Consider the following 18,266-nt stretch of genomic DNA (forward strand, 5'->3'; position numbering starts at 1 on the left):
TCCTCTTTGATCCCATAGAGATGAAATCACCTTACAGCTTGATACCAGAAAACACTTTGAGTTTACTCTGTTTCTCCTCCTCCTCTTCCTTTTAAGTGTTGTCTTCTTCCATTAGAATGGAAACTCCTTGAGGTCAGGGACTTTGTTCCTGCTTGCATTTGTATCCCCACTGCTTAGCATAGTGCCTGGTACTTAGTGAGCATTTCAGAAGTGCTTGTCGACTTGACCCAAGCAAACACAAAATCATCTTCAAGTTTGACCTCACACAGTGCGGAAGTGTCCTCCTATTTGTAACCTAAAGGCATTGTACAGTCTGAGCCCATCTAATACGTCACCTTGGGCATGACTGGAGAAAGTCAGTCTTGTTGCATTACCTCATTTCAAGACCAAAAGTTTTATTGAAGTCATGAAGATAGCAATGGCATCTCACAATGGTTGATTTTTTTTTTTGCAATGTTCAAAGCAAAGAAGGAGGCTCAGTGCAGTAGAAAGGGCATTGGGCCTGGAGTCCAGAAGACCTGGCTTCAAATTCCAGTTCTGACAATTGGGAACTGTTCATGGGAAAGTCATTTCTTCTTCATCATCATCATCATCATCAGTCACTTAACCCTGTTTGCCTCAGTTTCCTCAACTATACAATGAGTTGAAGAAGGAAATGGCAAACCACTTCAGTATCTTTGCCAAGAAAACCCCAAATAGGGTCACAAAGAGTCAGACACAACAGAAAAAAGACTGAAAAACAAAAACATTTAGATAGCACTTACTATGTGCCCAGCATAGTGCTAAGCACTTATAATTATTATCTCTTTGAGCTTCATACCAACCCTAGAAGGCAGATGCTATTATTATCCCCATTTTACAGATGAGGAAACTGAGGTCTAGGGAATTGTCTTGCCCAATATCACAAAGACAGTACATGTCAGAACCAGGGTTCCAACTTAGATTATCTGCCTCCAAATCTGGTTGATACCTTCCACCTTCCAAGTCTAAAATCTATTGATCTTGTGATTAATAGGTTCAATTCTTCTGTTGAGGCTGGGAATTACCGCAAGCTATGAATTTACAGGATCCCAAATTCAGAACTGAAAACGGCCTCAGAAGTTATCTAATCTAGATCCCCCTTCATTTTACAGTTAGGGAAACTGAGCCTCTAAGAAATGACTTGCCTTGCCTAACACGCCCCAGGTAATAAGAGACTGAAGTAGGACTTGAGCCCAGATTCTCTGGAATTCCAAATTCAGGGCTCTTTCCACAGTACTTCTGGGTTGTTTTTTTTTGTTTGTTTGTTTGTTTGTTTTGCCCTGCTCATGCATAGATTTTTTCCTCTCTCTCTGTTGGTTTATGTCCTGTTGATGGGAAAAATAAGCTACGCAACTTTAGGAGTCGTGCTTTCAGCTGAATGAAACAGCCTTTCAAACAGATTTCTAGAGTGCAAGCAGAAGAGTTCATTCCAGATGGTGTCTTAGGACCTGTTCTCATCAACAGTTTAATCTGTGACTTGGATAAGGAAATTGAGTCTGCCAACGACAAGAAGCTGGGAAGAAGAATTATTTTACTTGACAGAATAGAGATCCAAAAACTTTTTAGAGAATGGAATTATGAGCTCAATCAAATAATATGGAGTTTAATAGAGGTAAAGGTAAAGTCTTATGCTTGTGTTCAAAAAGCCAACTTCTCAAGAGCAAGATGGAGGAAGCCTAACAAATATAGGTTTGCATGAAAAAGACCAGGGTGGTTTAGTGGACCATAATCTCCATATAAGTCAATAATTTGATGAGGGAGACCCCCACAGAGACTTGGCCTGAATGAACAAAAATATGGTTTCTAAAACATGGGGGATTTTAGTCTCATTGTCCTTTGCCCTAGTGAGTACTGAGTTCTATCCTGCACATCACAGTTTAGAAGGGTCATTGCTAAGCTGATGAGTGCGTACAGGAGGGTGAGCAAAATCGTGAGGGCACTTGAGACCTAGCCCATGTGAGGATCAGCTGAAGAAGAATTGTGACAAAGTCTCTGTTGCTATCCTGGTGCTGGAGGATAAGCCTAAGCAGCTAGGTGGCACAGTGGATAGAATGCTGTGCCTGGAGTAAGGAAGACCTGAGTTCAAGTCCACTTCAGACACTTACCTAGCTATATGACACTGGACAACTCACTTAATTTCTCTCTGCCTCAGTTTCTTCAGCTATAAAGTGGGATTTATAATTTTGACCTTGTGAAATACCACCTACTTTTTGGGGTCATTATGAGGATAAAATGAGATAATATTTGTGAATTGCTTAGTACAGACTCTGGTCCACAATAGGCACTTAATAAATGCTTGTTCTTTCCTCTCACTCCTTCCTTTGTCCCTATCCAAGATGCAGAGCTATGGGCTTTATGACTATACAGTTAGATTGAAAGCTGGATGAATGACTGGACTCAAAGAGTAGTCATTAATGATGTAATGTTGGAAGATGGTCTCTGGAGGCAAGCTTCAGGGGTTATGCTTAACCTAGCACCATTTAACATAGGATTATAAGATCATAGAGTTAGAGGTGATCTTACAGACCATCATATCCAAAGCCTTCATGTTACAGATGAGGAAACTGAGAGCCATAATGATTAAGCGACTTGCCCAGAATCATATAGCTAGTAAGTATCCATCAAGGACTTGGATAAAGGCATGGAGAGAATTCTTACTGAGCATATAGATGACACAAAACTGGGAGGGAGAGTCAGTACTTTGCTTGACAGAGTCAGGATCTGAAATGATCTTGACAAACTATAAACTTGGGCTGAATTCAATCAGATGAAATGTCATAGGAATAATTGTAAAATGATATTCTTGGTTCCTTAAAATTGATTTAGCACATATAAGATGGGGAAGGCATGGCTCTGCAGTGGGTTGTCTGAATGAGATTTGGAGGTCCCAGTGTGAAGCAAGATGATATAGAAGCCCAAAAAGCTAATGATTCAGAGGGTCTTAACATTTTTATTGTGTCCTGGACCCCTAAAGGCAGTGTCTGGTGAAGCCTATGGACTCCTTCTCAGAATCATGTTTTTAAATGCAGAAAAGAGAACATGTAGGATTACAGTGTTCTTAGGGATAAGGAAACCAGCTACGTTGAAAGGCAATTATCAATTTTTTAAAAAAAAACAAGTCCAAGGACTCCAGCACTCTGAGCTGGTAAGATCTTGGGGGCACTACCTTGAGAGAGAGGCATGACTTTCATGAATAAAGAGGTGATAATCTCTTCACTGCCTCTTTGGGTCAGACCCCATCTGACGTACATATTCAGTCTTGTCTCATCTACTCCCAGATCCTAGCCCAGACCCCAGAGGTCCATAGCAGGGCCTTGACTGAAGCTTAGAAAATTGAATGGTAGTCTTTCATTTCTGTATTCCTAGAGCTGACCCTAGAGTCCTGTGTATAGTAGGTGCTATTAATACTAGCAAATGTTATTTGTTAAATTAAATTAAGCAGAAGAATGAGTATGGAAATGAATCAAAATACCAAACTAACCATGATTTCCTACTTCCTTCAGATTTGAAGAATGCTATTTGCAGCTGACATTCATCTAGCCCAGGGGTGGGGAACCTGTGGTCTCAAGGCCATGTGTGGCCCTCTAGGTCCTCAAGTACAGCCTTGAGGACTCAGCTTCCCCACCCCTGATCCAGCCCTTCAAGGCTTTGCCACATGTTTAACAGACAAAATCTCACATCTTCCCCAACAACCCCGTTCTCAGAGGGCAGGGTCTTAAGGCCCTTTGTCATACAAATCACTCTCCTCTGGATACTCTTCAGTTGTGAAGTAGGTGTTAAAATCATTCCCACTTTACAGAGGAGGAAACTCAGGCCTGGAGAAGTTAAGGGACTCATCCAGGGTCATACAGTCAGCATTTGAGGCAAGATTTGAACCCAGGTCTTCCTGACACTTGACCCAACACTTTAGTCACAAGTTAGCTCTTTTCCTCCAAGTGACATAACTCTAGAGGTCACATGCAGCATTCAATCCTATGAGCTTCCTACAAGTCCCACTAAAATCCCCTCTTCTACAGGAAGCCTTTCCTGATCCCTCTTAACTCCAGTGCCATCCCTCTGTTAATCACTTCCAATTTGTACATTTCCAATACTTGTACATAATTTGTTTGTACACAGCCATTTCCATGTGGTCTCCTCCATTAGACTGTGAGCTCCTTGAGGGCGTCTTTTGCCTTTCTTTGTATTCCCCAATGCTTACCACAGTGCTTGGCACACAGTGAGTGTTTAATGAATGTTTATTGATTGATTACCACAGTGAAACATAGTAGGCATTCAGTAAACGTTTGCTGACAGACGAGCTCAATGCCGACACACAGTAGGTGCTTAGTTAATGCTGATTGACCGAGGGATGGAACCATCACTATTCAACTCACGGATTTGCATGACTTTAGTTCTTTCTCTCTGGCTTCCAGCTCATCTTTATTCAAGTCTCCTTTCAGTTTTGCACACTGTGGAAAAGAGAAAATAAGGAAGAAGGTGTGAGGCCAGAGAGGCCCTCCAGGGCTACAGATCTTGACATCTCTTTTCCTCTCTCCTCTGGCCCCCAGAAAGGATTCTGTAAGCAAACAAATGGTGCCAATCAAAGCTCCCTTGTGCTTAGCTAAGGAAGCCCCGCAGCCCTCACTCCGCTCAGGCGGCAGGAGACAAATCAGTCCCACTTGGACAAATGTCACGAGTCTCTCGTCATCCAGCTTTCTTCACCCAAGTCCAGAAAGTTGAGACATAGGGAAAAAAATCTGCTTGTGTGGATTCTGGGGCCTCAAAGTTTCCCTTCCATCATAAAGAGTAGACAGGGCTCTGCCATCCCTCTCCTTGTGTCCGAGTGGAAGGAGTCCTGGCCACAGCCTCACAGAGAGAAAGCGTCAGGGGCAGGTAGAGGGGTTCTGCCTGTTCCAGGAATAGGTAGAATGGTATCCCCTGTGAGAGCCCTGGAGTTGGGCTGTGAGGAGCTGGGTTCTAATCCCAGGTCTGCCATTTAGTTCCTGGGTGACTTTGGGCAAATTAGTTCATTCCTCTCTGCCTTGGTTTCTTCATCTGTAAATGAAGAGAGTTGGAGGGAACCTCTGAGCTTCCTTCCTGCCTTAAAGCTATGACTGTATGATCTGAAGCTAGAATGTGCCAGAGTCAGCTCCTCCTGGCTCATAAGAGCCAACTGATACCTTGGAAATTAGCTTGTGCTACAAATCAGAGCTTGATTTATTGGCTTTTTTTAAATTACCTAGACTTAAGAAAGTGATAGGAAAAACTATGAATAATGCAGATGAAGCTTAAAAATGTGTCCTAACATACTACAACCCCCCCAACAGCTGGTTGTTAAATATTTACCAACACACTCCTGATTTCAAATCATTTTACCTTTCTGGGCCAGCGAAAACCTCTGAGGACCCTTTCGTTTCTAAAACTACATGATTCTATGAACTCAGGTCCTCAAATTCCCAAGCTAGTTCTACTGTGCCACATCATTTAGTCCAGCCTGTTTATTTCATATATAAGGAAACTGAGGCCTATAGAGGTAAACCAACTTCCCCAAGGTCATGTGACTTATCTGTGGCAGAGTTAGGATTTGAACTCAGTTCCTCTGACTCCAAATTCAGTCTGAACCTGAGCGTCCAATCTCTGCCTTAGATATTCACTAGTGGAGTAATCTACGGAATGCCATTTGACTTCTCTAGAGCTCAGTTTCCTCATCTGTATAATGGGAATAATAATAGTACTGACCTCCCAAGATTGTAGTGAGGATCAAATGAATTAACATAAATACAATGTTCTGTAAACCTTAGGGCATCATAGAAATGCTTACCATTTCTACTGCAGTGTGCTATGTCCCTGGATTTGAATGTAGTCTCAGGCACTACTACCCAGGGGAGAAGTGGACTGGATTTGGACCCTGAGGGAGGACTTATGTTCAAATTCCAGATCTTCCACTTACTACCTACTTGGCCTTAGGAAAGTCTCCCCTCTCTGGGCCTTTGTTTCCTCCTCTGTAAAAAGAGGGGATTGGACTGGATGACCTCTGAAGTTCCCATCAGTCTAGATTTAGGGTCTCATGAGGACATGATGGTATTTGGGAGACAGTCCTATGGAAGGATTCAATTTCTGCTGTTTTTCCCTAGAGCACAGATCTAGGTGCAATTGAGGGTGGAGATGGGGGGAGAGGACAATTACAAAGAGTGTAATTTAGGCTTAAAAAAAAGTCTTAACAATCAGGGCTATCCCAGAGTGAAATGGGCTGCTTGGAGATGCGGTGGGCTCTCCAACTTACTAGCCATGTGACCTTGGGTAAATCACTTTGGACATCTACCTTCAGAGATTGGATGACCATTTATCAGGGACGTTGTAATGGGGATTGTTTTTGCAGAGGGGTTGGACTCCATGACAGCTGAGCTTCCTTCTCATTCTCATGTTCTGTGATCTTGTGAGCCTCTGAGAGTCTCCTCCAGATGTAAATCTTGTGACTCAGCTTCCGTCAGGCCAACTTCTTGTCCTGGACAAAGGGAAGCTTTCTCTGCATGTTTACACTGGGATGGAAGGTTGCCTGGGGCACAAGGGCAGCAGATGGGCTTTCTAGGACAGGCTGCTATGGAGCTGGCAGGGAGAAGGCTGTATTGACTGAGTACTCCTTTCTCTGAGGCAGCTAGGTGGCGCCATGGTAGATAGAGTGCTGGGCCTGGAGTCAGGAAGACTCATCTTCCTGAGTTCAAATCTGACCTCAAGCACTTACTAGCTGTGTGACCCTGGGCAAGTCACCTCACCCTGTTTGCTTTAGTTTCCTCATCTGTAAAATGAGTTAGAGAAGGAAATGGCAAACCACTGCAGTATCTTTGTCAAGAAAATCCCAAATGGGATCATGAAAAGTCAGACACAACTGAAAGGACTGAACAACTCCTCTCTCCATGGTGCTGAATAAAAAAGTCATGACTCATGCTCCATCCAGAGCTTATTCATCCGGGAAATGGCAAGCCTAGATTAGAGGAAATGAAACATCCTGCCCAACTCAGGGGGAGGGGAGAGATGGGAGGATTGATACTTTCACCCTCCACATTTTAAGAGCTGGTGATCTCATGGGTGGTATACACAGCTAATGGCCCCTCCATGTCTCCCTTGTACACCTGTATTAGCGGTCACAAGTGTATCACCTGTGGATCACAGTATCACAAACTTAGAGCTGGAAGGGACCTTAGCAGTCATCTGGTCCAAAAATCCTCATTTTACAGATGGGGAAACCAAGACTGAAGAAATTAGGTGATTTAGGAAGGAAACAAGCATTTTTGTGAAGCACCTACTATGTGCCTGGCACTGTGCTAAGCATTTTATAAATATTATCATTTGATCTTCACAACAACCCTGGAAGACAGGTGCTATTATCATCCCCATTTTACAGATGGTGAAACTGAGGCAGGCACTAATTAAGTGACTTACGCAGCGTCAAACAGCTAGTAAGTGGAAGAGTCAGGATTTGAACCCAGGTCCTACTGTCAACGTGAGTCACCTAGTGATGAATCTCTGTTTTGTGCTGGTCTAGTGCTTGGAGGACAGACCCATACTCTATCACTGGGTCTATACTCAAAGCTGTTCCAGCTTGGTAGGGCCTATATTTCATTGGTATAGGCTTGGAGGACCCAGAGTCAAGTCCACACCACAAAGGATCATGGGAATAGGACTTCAGGAGAAGTTGAAGGACAAGGAGGCATGGAAAATAACAGTAATGGGAAAAATAACAAGCCACATATCAAGTGCTGAAATCTGAACAGATTTGTTCATTGCCCAAGAGGCAGTGCGGTCCAATGGAAGAGCATGGGGTTTAGAGTCAGAAAAATCCAGGTTCAGATCTTTTTTCCTTCCACTTACAGGCTGTTTAGCCCCAAGCCATCCCCTTCTCTTTTTCAGGTCTTAGTTTCCTTCTTTGTAAAATGAGTGGTTTGGACTAGATGAGTGCTCTAAGGGCCATCCCAGCTCTGACATTCTCTGTTCTAAGCGCCCCTCAACCTATGACATTCTGGGTTCTAAGGGCCCTTCAGGCCTGGTGTTCCCTCTTTCAAGGCCCTCCTTGAAACAAAATTATTTAAAAACAAACTCTGCCCTGTAAAACCAGAAGGGGAATGGCTATCTGCTTTGGGAGAACCAGTTCTGGGGCATGAAGGAGGTCCTGGGGCAGAAGAGCACAGGTAAGAGTCTCTGTTCTCAGGGAATTATCCATCAGGGTAAGTTGCCTCACTTTAACTTCCATACTTAAGGAAGAAGGAATGAGCTGGTGCTGCCCCTGGCAGGCTCAGGCTACATTTTCCACAACCCAGCAAAGGCAGTGATAACACCACTTCATTCATTCATTCACTCAATCATGTATTCATTCATTCATTCATTCACCCTGGAAGTGATGGCCAAAAGCTGATAATCCTTTTCTTGGTTTTCGCTCTTCAGTCTGTCCACCTCCAGCTTTAGTTTTTGGACCATGCTGTCCTTCAATCCGATGTCCTTTTGCAAACTGTCCACCAACTCTGTGAAAGAGAGTGGTTGAGGTCAAAGCGTTGCTGCTGGCATTCTGCCCTGCCAATGTCTCCTCAATCTTTTCTCGAGTCCTAGTACCTAATGTTCTCCTTTTAGGCCTGGCCCTCATGTCTACCTCCTAGAGGCCGAGACCTTTATGAGAGCCTCCTGACAGGTCTACCCACCTCCAATCCTTCATACCATTACCATGTTTGTCTTTGTTGGGTACAGACTGGATCATGTCATTCCTCCAGTCAAAGACATTCAGGGGCTCCCTGTTTCTTCTACAACCTGGGAAAAGAAAATTCTGGCTCTGCCAGTTAGCCCCTAGGTGGACTTGGACATTTCACCTTTTTGTGCTTCAGTTTCCTCATCTATAAAATGGGATTAGACTAGAAGACTTCTAAAAAGAAGTCCACTTCTAGATCTAGGGTTTATGATGTTTGTCATGAAACCTGTTTATCCCATCTTATCTCATATTGTTCCTTCTGGTTCTCTTTAGGCAATGACCAACCCAGATGATTCTCAGTCTCCTGAGCACCTTCAGGTGAGAGCTCTGTGCTTTAGCTCACATCATGCCTGGAATTCCTTCTCTTCCCCTTTGCCTACTGAATTCCCAGCTACCCTTTCTGGAATCTGGGTTCAAATCCTGCTTCAGACACTAACTAGCTCTGTGACCCTGGGGAAGTCACTTAACTTTTTTGTGCCTTAGTTTCCTTATCTGTAAAACAGGTTAGCCTCAGTGAACTCTAGGTGTTAATGTATGATGATCTGATAAGGAGCAACAGGTAAAAGATGTGGAAAAGCACATTTAGGTTAAATGTTGGAAGATTTTTTCTAACAACTAATGGCATAGGCTATCTTAGGACATATGGGGTTCTCCTTACTGGATATCTTCAAGCAGAGGCTGAATGAGTCCTTCTCAGGTGTTATGGCAGTGGGGATCCTTGTTGAATATGGATTCCATTAGCCAGCTGCTAAGGTCTCACTCAACAATGAATTTCAGTAGTTCTATGAAAGCCCAGCTCAAATGTTCCTTCATCTAAGATGCTTCCCCAATCCCATCTGCCCAAGTCAGTAATAGCAAATTCCCTCCCCACCACCAATCAATCAGTAAGTATTTATTAAATGCCTGTGTGTAGGCACTTTGCTAGGTGCAGGGCATGTAAGGACCAAAACTAGATAGCCCCTGCCTTCAGGGAGCTTCCAGTCCATTAGGAGAGATAATAGGTATACAAATAAGTGTATTCAGAACAAGTACCAGGTAGTTTTAGGATTGAGGGCCCAAGGGCCAGGAAAGGCTTTATGGAGAAGTAGAACCATGGGCTGAGTCTTGAAGTAAGGGATTCTAAGAGGTGGTGGGGATTTGGGGACAGTCAGTGCAAAGATGCCTTCATCAGTCACAGTCTGAGCGATGGAGGTTAAAGTCAACACAAGGACAACTGATTCTAAATCAGTTTACCAGAACAAGGTCAATTCTTTCCCAGGGAGATGCTTAATAATAAAGAAGACATTCACTTGGCTGGAAAGGAGAGGGTACAGTCTCACCTGGGTATATGCAGCAGAGAATGTGGGTTTGAATCCCAGCTTGGCCACTTACTGACCTTGACAAGTCATTTTCTCTTGCTGAGCCTCACTTTCCCCTTTTATAAAATAAGAGTATTGAACCACATGGCCTCTGAGGTCCCTTCTAGGTCTAGATCTGTGATTCTAATACTCATTTGCCAAGTTATAGACAGGCTGCACGCTGCTTTGGTGGAGGGACTGGTCCCTAGACTGATAAAGTGGAGCAGATAGAGCGCCAGACCTACAGTCCTGAAGACCTGATTTCAATTTCATCCTTGGAAACTTATTAGCTAGCTGTGTGACCCTGGGCAAGTCCCTCAACTGCTATCTGCCTCAGTTTCCTCTTCTGTAAAATGGGGATGATAATAGCACCTACCTCCCAGTGTTGTGAAGATCAAATGAGCATATTTGTAAAGCTCTTAGCACAGTGCCTGGCACATAGTAAGTGCTAGATAAATGTTATTATTATTGTTGTTGTTATTGTTTTATTATCTTTCAAGGCACAGATCCTCAGCTCATGATAAGGTTAAGATGATTTAGAAGGGCATTCTGCCTTTGCTTCTTTACAATACTAGAAGTCCTGAAGCATTTGCCCTTGGGTGGGGGTTCGGTTGCTACCTTGGTACTTTCTAGCCTTGGGAATACAAATGTTGAGACCATGACATTGTCCATGACCTCCCCGTGTCTCAGGAGGCTTTGGGATGGCCCTCCAGGGCACAGAGATGCTCCTACAGAGCCAGGATTCTCTGGCAAAGAGGGCAGCAGCTGAGCTGTCAGCAGCTAGGTGTACGGTGGGGACGGGTGCGGACTTCAAGCATCTGTCTCTCCCAAACCTAGGCAAAGGCCACTTAGAAGCTCTTTAGGGCCTGATTTGGGCTCTCTGAGGATGACCTCAGGAACTTCTGCCCAGAATGACTCCTCCAAGTCTAGCTTGGCTACACTAAGTCCCCTTTCAGAGATATGACCCCCTAGTCCCTACATCTGACCAGATGTTCTAACAGTACCTGTGGAAACTAGATTAGTAATATAAAGAACATCTGTCCTATTTGTTTTGTTCTCTGAGTAATAGAGGGCAATAGAGCCTAGGAGAGGGCATGCAGTGATATTGAGTACTTTGTGATTGGTGGTCCTCTAGACCTGTGACTCCTAGTAGAGAAACTCCCTCTACTAATACATCTTGGCATCTGCCCAGAAACTGGTAACCTTAATCAGTTCTTAATCTGGCATCTGTGAACATTTAAACATTTAATAAAACTGGCTTCCTTTGCGATCCTGTGCATTTTTTTTTATGTATTTAAAAAACATGATGCTGAGAAAGGATATATAGACTTCATCAGACTGCCAAAGGGGTGCATGGAAAGGAACAGGGAATAAGCATTTATTAAGCACCTACTATGTGCCAGGCTAAGCACTTTGGAAACATTGTCTCCTCACCTCATTGAGATGAGGTAATATTTGAGAGACTAAGTGATATGGTGGATGGAGGATCCAGAAAGGCCTAGGTTCAAGACCTGCCTCTGATGCAGACTGATCGTGTGACTCTGGACACTTAATCCCTCTACATGTCCCAGGCTACAGTCAGTAGGATTATTAATTGCAGAAACAGGTGCTAATCTGCATTGGTAAAGGGACTCTCCTCCTCGGGAGCTCCCTTATGAAGTCACAGGCCTGTTCTACAAGTTTTACATATTTATCTGTGCCCATGTAGAATGGAAGCCCCTTGAGGGCAAGGACTGTTTCACTTTTGTCTTTGTAACCCCAGTGCTGACACATAACAGGTGCTTCTTGATTTATTTACTGACATTAAATATTCAATCAAGATGTAATTAAACAAAGGAAGAAATATGGGTGGTGGGCAGACAGAAGGGGAAAGGGGCACAGAGAGACAAACTTTATTGGTAAATTCTAATTATTCTAAATCACTAGATTTTGGGCTTTGTGGGATCTTAGAGATTTTTTTAAATCAATTCTTATCAGATCATTTTACCTGTTTTCTCATTTTATATAAGAGGAAACTGAGGCCCAGAGAAATATGGAAGGAAACTGATATCCAGGGAAAGGAAGTGATTTACTCAATTCTTTAATTATCACTCAGTGAGGTGGCATTGAGGTGTAGTGGATAAAAAGCTGGCCTCAGAGTCAGGAAGACCTGGGTTCAAGTTCTGCCTTTACTATTTACTGGCTAAATCACTCTTGGCAACTCATTTAACCTCTCAGTATCCCAGGAAACACTCTTAAGATTATTAACTACAGAGCAGTTGCTGTTCTGCATTGGTAAAGGGAGGTCCCAATACCATAGGTCAGAACAAAGGAAAAAGAGAGAGCTATGATTGAAGCCCAGGTCGTCCCACCCCAAATCCCTTGCTTTCCCTACCATGCTCCCCCACTGCTTGGGGACTCTCTAAAGGGGATGAGGGTGGGGAGCAGTGCTGTGAACAAATAAACAAACAAAAAAAAGCCTTAATTTAAGACCTTGAAAGGAAGTCCTATTGGTTTACATGTAAATTTCACTTTCTTCCCAAATTAGGTTTGTAAAATGAACCACTTAAGGTGGCTTATAATCCATGATATTTTTCAACATACTTTTATTTATTTTTTCCTTTTTGAACACATCTCAGTTTAGGGTTATAGGTGATATTTCATAGAAACATAGATGTAGTACCAGGAAGGACCTGAGAGATCATTTAGTCCAACCAGTGAATTTTATAAATGAGGAAATTGAGGTTTGGGGAAGTCAAACACTTTCCTGAAATTATATAGGGTGGAGAGCCAAGATTTGAACCTAGATTCTTTCATTCCAGATCTAGAACTCTTTCCACACTGCTACTACTGCTACTGCTACTACTACTACTACTACTACTACTACTACTACCACCACCACCACTACTACTACTACCACTAGTACTACTACTGCTGCTGCTGCTGCTGCTGCTGCTGCTGCTGCTGCTACTACTGCTATTACTGCTACATAGTAATACTGATACATTGATGCAGTACCTACTACGTGCCAAGTCCTGGCTTTACAAATTTTATCTCACTTGATATTCCCAACAACCCTATAAAGTAGGTGGTAGGATTATCCCCATTTTACAGTTAAGTAAATTGAGGCAAACAGAGGTTAAGTGACTTGCCCAAGGTTATACAGCTAGTTAAGTATCTGAAGCTGAATTTGAACTCAAGTCTTTGTGACTCCAGGGGGGTAGTTAGGTGCCAGGCATGAATCAGGAAGACTTCTCAAATCTGACCTCAAACACTTATTAGCTGTGTGACCCTGGTCATGTCTCAGTTCTTCATCAAGCTGGAGAAGGAAATGGTGGTATCTCTGCCAAGAAAACTCCAAATGGGTCACAGAGAGTTGGATATGATGAAACAAATGAACAGCTTCATGACTCCTGGCTAGAGCTCTATTAACTGCACCATCTAGCAGCCTAACATGGAAACAGCTACCAGTGTAGGAATTCTTTTTTTACCCTGGATCTGCAGAAGCAGTTTAAGTGGTGAGACAGTTGAAGCCACAAGGACAGCTGAGGGGAGTTGAGCAGGTGGCTGTGAGTAGGCAACAGGGAAGAGGGTGAACAAAGAATTCTTTTTTGTTTGGTATAAATAAGGGAAGGGGACAAAGGAGGTGTCATTGAATCAGGGAATTTGAAAGGGGGTATTTCTGACTTAGAGTCAAAGGGTGGGCTGGAATCTAGCCAGAAAAGGATCAAGGGCACTTGGGTTAGGAAGAACTCAACAGTTGACCCAACAGCTATTTCTTAATCACCTGTCTATGTCCAGGTCACCGTGCCAAGCTCTGGGGGAGACTTAAGACAGAAGAAGGACTCAAAGCATTAAGTTACATGACAAGTTACCAAGTGTTGATTCTACAACATCTCTCCCATCTGTCTCCTCTCCACTCGCACATCAGTGGTGTACTGGAACCAGCTCATAGTGGCTTTTGAGAGCCAATTGTTAAATTTTCAGTGTGAGTATTTATACCTTGGAAATTAGCTTGGGCACCTAATAGTGTTACACATATACCAGAGATTCCTTCTGCCAAGACAGTGTTCACCTAACCTTTTATATAGTAGGGGAGGGCCAGCCCCATAGGAAAAGGGGGAAATCCACGAACCCTAAAAATTTAAAGTAGAAGCAGCCTTGCTTACTTTGTAGAAGAAACAGTCTAGGAGTTAGGAGACCTGGGTTCTAGTACTGCCTCTTTTACTAACTCTTGATGTAACCTTAGGCAAGCTACTTCCCTAGAGGACGTGGGTTGAAATCACATCTCTGACACTAGTTTTTTAAACATGGGCAAGTTACTTTAGCACTCTAAGCCTCTGTTTCTTCATCCCTAAAATGGGGGTATCTGCCTTATCTATCTAACAGGGCTGTTGTGAGGCTCAGTAAGCTCATGTATGTACAACAGAGCTTTGGTGAATGCCCAGATAACCTAAGATTAAAACACCCACATGTGGGGAGGGGGAAGAGAGAGAGAGAGAGAGAGAGAGAGAGAGAGAGAGAGAGAGAGAGAGAGAGAGAGAGAGAGAGAGAGAGAGAGAGAGAGAAGAAGAAGAAGAAGAAGAAGAAGAAGAAGAAGAAGAAAAAAGAAGAAGAAGAGAAGAAAAAAGAAGAGGAAAGAGAGGACAGAAAGAGAGAGAGGAGAAAGAGGAAGAGAGAAGGAAGAGAGGAAGAAGAAGAAGAAAAGAAGAAGGAAGAGGGAGGAGAGAGAGGAGAAGAAGAAGAAGAGAAGAAAAAGAAGAGGAAGAGAGGAAGAGAAGAGATGAGGAGAAAAGAGAGACAGAGGAGAAGAGGAAGAGAGAGAAGAAGAAGAGAGAAAAGAAGAAGGAAGAAGAAGAAGAAAAGAAGAAGAGAAGAGAAGAAGAAGAAGAAGAAAGAAGAAGAAGAAGGAGGAGGAGGAGGAGGAGGAGGAGGAGGAGGAGGAGGAGGAGGAGGAGAAGGAGAAGAAGGAAGAGGGGAAGAGGAGGAAGAAGAAGAAGAGAAGAAGAGAAGAGGAATGAGAGGACAGAGAAGAGATGAGGAGAAAAGAGACAGAGAGAGGAAGAAGAAGAAGGAGGAGGAGGAGGAGGAGAAGAAGGAAGAGGGGAAAGAGGAGGAAGAAGAAGAAGAGAAGAAAAAGAAGAGGAATGAGAGGACAGAGAAGAGATGAGGAGAAAAAGAGACAGAGAGAGGAAGAAGAAGGAGGAGGAGGAGGAGGAAGAAGAAGAAGAAAGGAAAAAGACAAATGAGAGGAGAGAGAAGAGATGAGGAGAGAGAGAGGAAGAAGAAGGAAGAAGGAAGAAGAAGTGAGGACAGAGAAGAGAGAGAGAGAGAGAGTGTTTGTTCCAGTCTGGTAGTTTTAAAGGCATAGCCCATTCTGTCCATGCATGGGTGTCCTCAAAGTTAACTGATTGCTACATGTTCAGATGCCCCTGTCAGTCTATACCAGCAATACAAGCCTGTGTTTATGGGCCCCCGCAGCTCTATTTTTCTAGTTTGTGAGATTTCCTGAGCCTCCAGGGTTTGTGACAACAAATGACCCATGCTACCTGGGGAGTTTTCTGTTCGAGGACTGCTGATAGATGGCATTTATGTAGCACTAACTATATGCCACTTAGAAATACCCACATGGGAGATGCCAGGGACCTGCATTTGGGAGAAGACATTCTTTGTCAGGGGTGGTGGAGAAGACTGTGCCTCCCAGATTTCTCATCATTTATAGGGATTGCTGGTTCCCTATATTTCTCACATTTGAGGTTCATTAAGTTATAGGCACCTGCAATCTGTGTGGATAGAGGTGTACTACCTTCAGCTGTGTGAAGTGAAAATGTGTCCATTAGCTGCCATCATACACACAGCACCTGCACTGACTGTCTAATCTAATGACCCTGTCCATTTATCGTTGTAGCCAGTGACATCGAGGCATAAAGGAGAGGTCCTATCGGCATGTGTTCATTAGAGCTGTCACTACTACTTCTTATGCCTGGAGCAATCACTGAGAAGCAGGTCTAGGGAAAATTGCACAAAAGGCTTCCTCAAAATTTGTCTTAAGACAAATTTATTTGAGAAGGGGAGAGAACTTGAACCTTGGAACATAACGCCCTGGGGGATGGGGGTGGGGTCTCTAGAGTGGGCTCATGGTACAAGAGAGTGAGACTCTAGGACATTGGACTATATGTGCTTCTGGAGAGGATGCCGCTGGATAAGGGAGCCAAGCTGGACCAAATTATGGAGGAGCCAACATGGCTTGGGTGAATTACAGGGGGTGGGACAAGAAAGAAATGATCTTTTAGCACTTCGCTAGTTTGACTAATTATTCTTGCTAACTAGGTTCTAAACTCAGTTGTTTTGACCTTCTAGGGTAGAAGTACTATCAATCACCTTCAAATTTTGCTGCCCTTGGGGAAAGACCTAGTTGCCTTACCCTTGTCACAGTTCTCTCCCCTCTCAGTCTGTGACTGCAGTGGTGAGACATGCCACCAAGTTGGCACAACCTGGTCTCTTCTACCCTCCTCCTCCTCCTCCTGCTCCCGTCTCCTTGGCCTCAGAGCAAATTTACCTGAGCTCATCGCTTTGTCTTTCTTTAAATTCTCCCCTTCGGCTTTCAGATTAGCAATCTCCATGTTTCTCTCAGTGAGGGTCTGACACAACATGTTACTGTATCCTTTTTGGAGGGCAGTGATCTGTGGGAGTCAACACAAAGTCAGAAATGGGGTGATCAGCCTCAGCCCGGGCCTGTCCTGCTCTGAGGCTTACTGAAGTTTGGGTAACTATTCTCAGGTTGGGGAAAAGATGCTGAATTTCTCAGATCCAACCAGTGGGGAGCAGAAACATACAAGGTTTTCAAAGGTCATGTCGCTATAAATTTGTTTAGAATCACAGAGCTGGAAGAGATTGTAGAGGACATCTAGTCCAGCTCTGTGACACCTGGATCAATGTCTTCTGGACCATCCCGCACAAGGGTTCATGTAGCCTCTGCTTGAATACCTCTAGTGATGGGGAACTCACTCCACTCCATTTTTTGGAATGCCCTGAGTATTGGGAATTTCAGTCAAAATCTGGGTCCCAAGAACTTCCATTCATACTCCTGCCTTTTACTCCTCAAAACCAATCAGAGCAAATCTTTTCTTATTTTTTGGCTAAGCAAAGTGACTTGCCCAGGGTCACACAGCTAGTAAGTGTTATGTGTCTGAGGCTGAATTTGAACTCAGGTCTCCTGAATCCAGGGCCAGTGCTCTATCCACTGCGCCACCTAGCTGCCCCAATCAGAACAAATCTAATACCTTTTCCGTGCTACAGCTCTCTAAATGTTTGGGAAGAGTGAAAATCTTTCCCCAAGTCTCCTCTTGTCTAAGCTAATCATCTCCTTTTATAACAACATCCTTCCTTCTACAACAAGTTTTTTGAGTTTTCTCATGTCATGATTTCTTTCTTTACTATAATAGTATCTTATTTTTTCCAACTGTATGTAAAGTCAATTTTTCACATTCATCTTTACAAAATTTTGAGCTCCCAATTTTCTCCCTCCCTCCCTTCCTTCTCCTCTCCCCTCTTCCTAAAAGGGTAAGCAATTTGACATATGTGCAATATCATGATCTTTCCATCTGGCTGGGCCTTAGTTTGCCAACGTGTCTCCTAATAGGTTAATTCTAGAAAATGTGGAGATTTGTTGTCGTTCAGTCATTTTCAGTTGGTTTTGACTCTTCAGGACCTTGTCTGGGGTTTTCTTGGCAAAGATACTGGAGTGGTTTGTCATTTCCTTCTCCAGCTCATTTTACAGATGAGGAAACTGAGGCAAGCAGGGGGAAGTGACTTGTCTAGGGTCACCCAGCTAGTAAGTGTCTGAGGCTGGATTTGTCCCCCTGAAGATAAGTCTCCCTGACTCCAGGCCCAGCATTCTATCCGTCGTGTCAGCAAGCATGTTAGACAATTGTTCTTGGGAAAGAGAGCTGGGGGTATGAGTGGACTGCAAGCTCAATAGGAGTCTACACTATGATATGAAGAAATTAATAGATTAATAAGGTTTTATTATTAGTTATTACTCATTAGTGGATAATTTAGAATACATATATATCTTTGTAGGAATAGTCACTGCATTAAGCTATATTTTATGATTTTTTTCCTAAAGTCTAAATTCCTTTTTTTTAGTTTAAGTGGATAAGTTCCTCATTTCTTTAGCTCCTTGAAGTAAGTTCCTCTTTCCAGCAGCTGCAGAA

General features: G+C 43.4%; 1 protein-coding gene across 1 annotated transcript in view; it reads right to left on the bottom strand.

Annotated features, from left to right (window-relative positions):
• Positions 1 to 18,266, bottom strand: part of FHAD1 (forkhead associated phosphopeptide binding domain 1) — a 193,124-nt gene that overhangs the window by 115,630 nt on the left and 59,228 nt on the right. Inside the window, exons 7-9 of the mRNA XM_078146223.1 lie at positions 16,610 to 16,733; positions 8,386 to 8,516; positions 4,395 to 4,469 (exon numbers count right to left, since the gene is read on the bottom strand). Of these exons, the coding sequence (XP_078002349.1) occupies positions 4,395 to 4,469; positions 8,386 to 8,516; positions 16,610 to 16,733 (330 nt within the window). The remainder of the gene's footprint in view (positions 1 to 4,394; positions 4,470 to 8,385; positions 8,517 to 16,609; positions 16,734 to 18,266) is intronic.

Source organism: Phascolarctos cinereus, unplaced genomic scaffold (genome assembly GCF_003287225.1).
Source record: "Phascolarctos cinereus isolate Bilbo 61053 unplaced genomic scaffold, phaCin_HiC Scaffold_726;HRSCAF=1367, whole genome shotgun sequence".
NCBI classification, from domain to species: Eukaryota; Metazoa; Chordata; class Mammalia; order Diprotodontia; family Phascolarctidae; genus Phascolarctos; species Phascolarctos cinereus.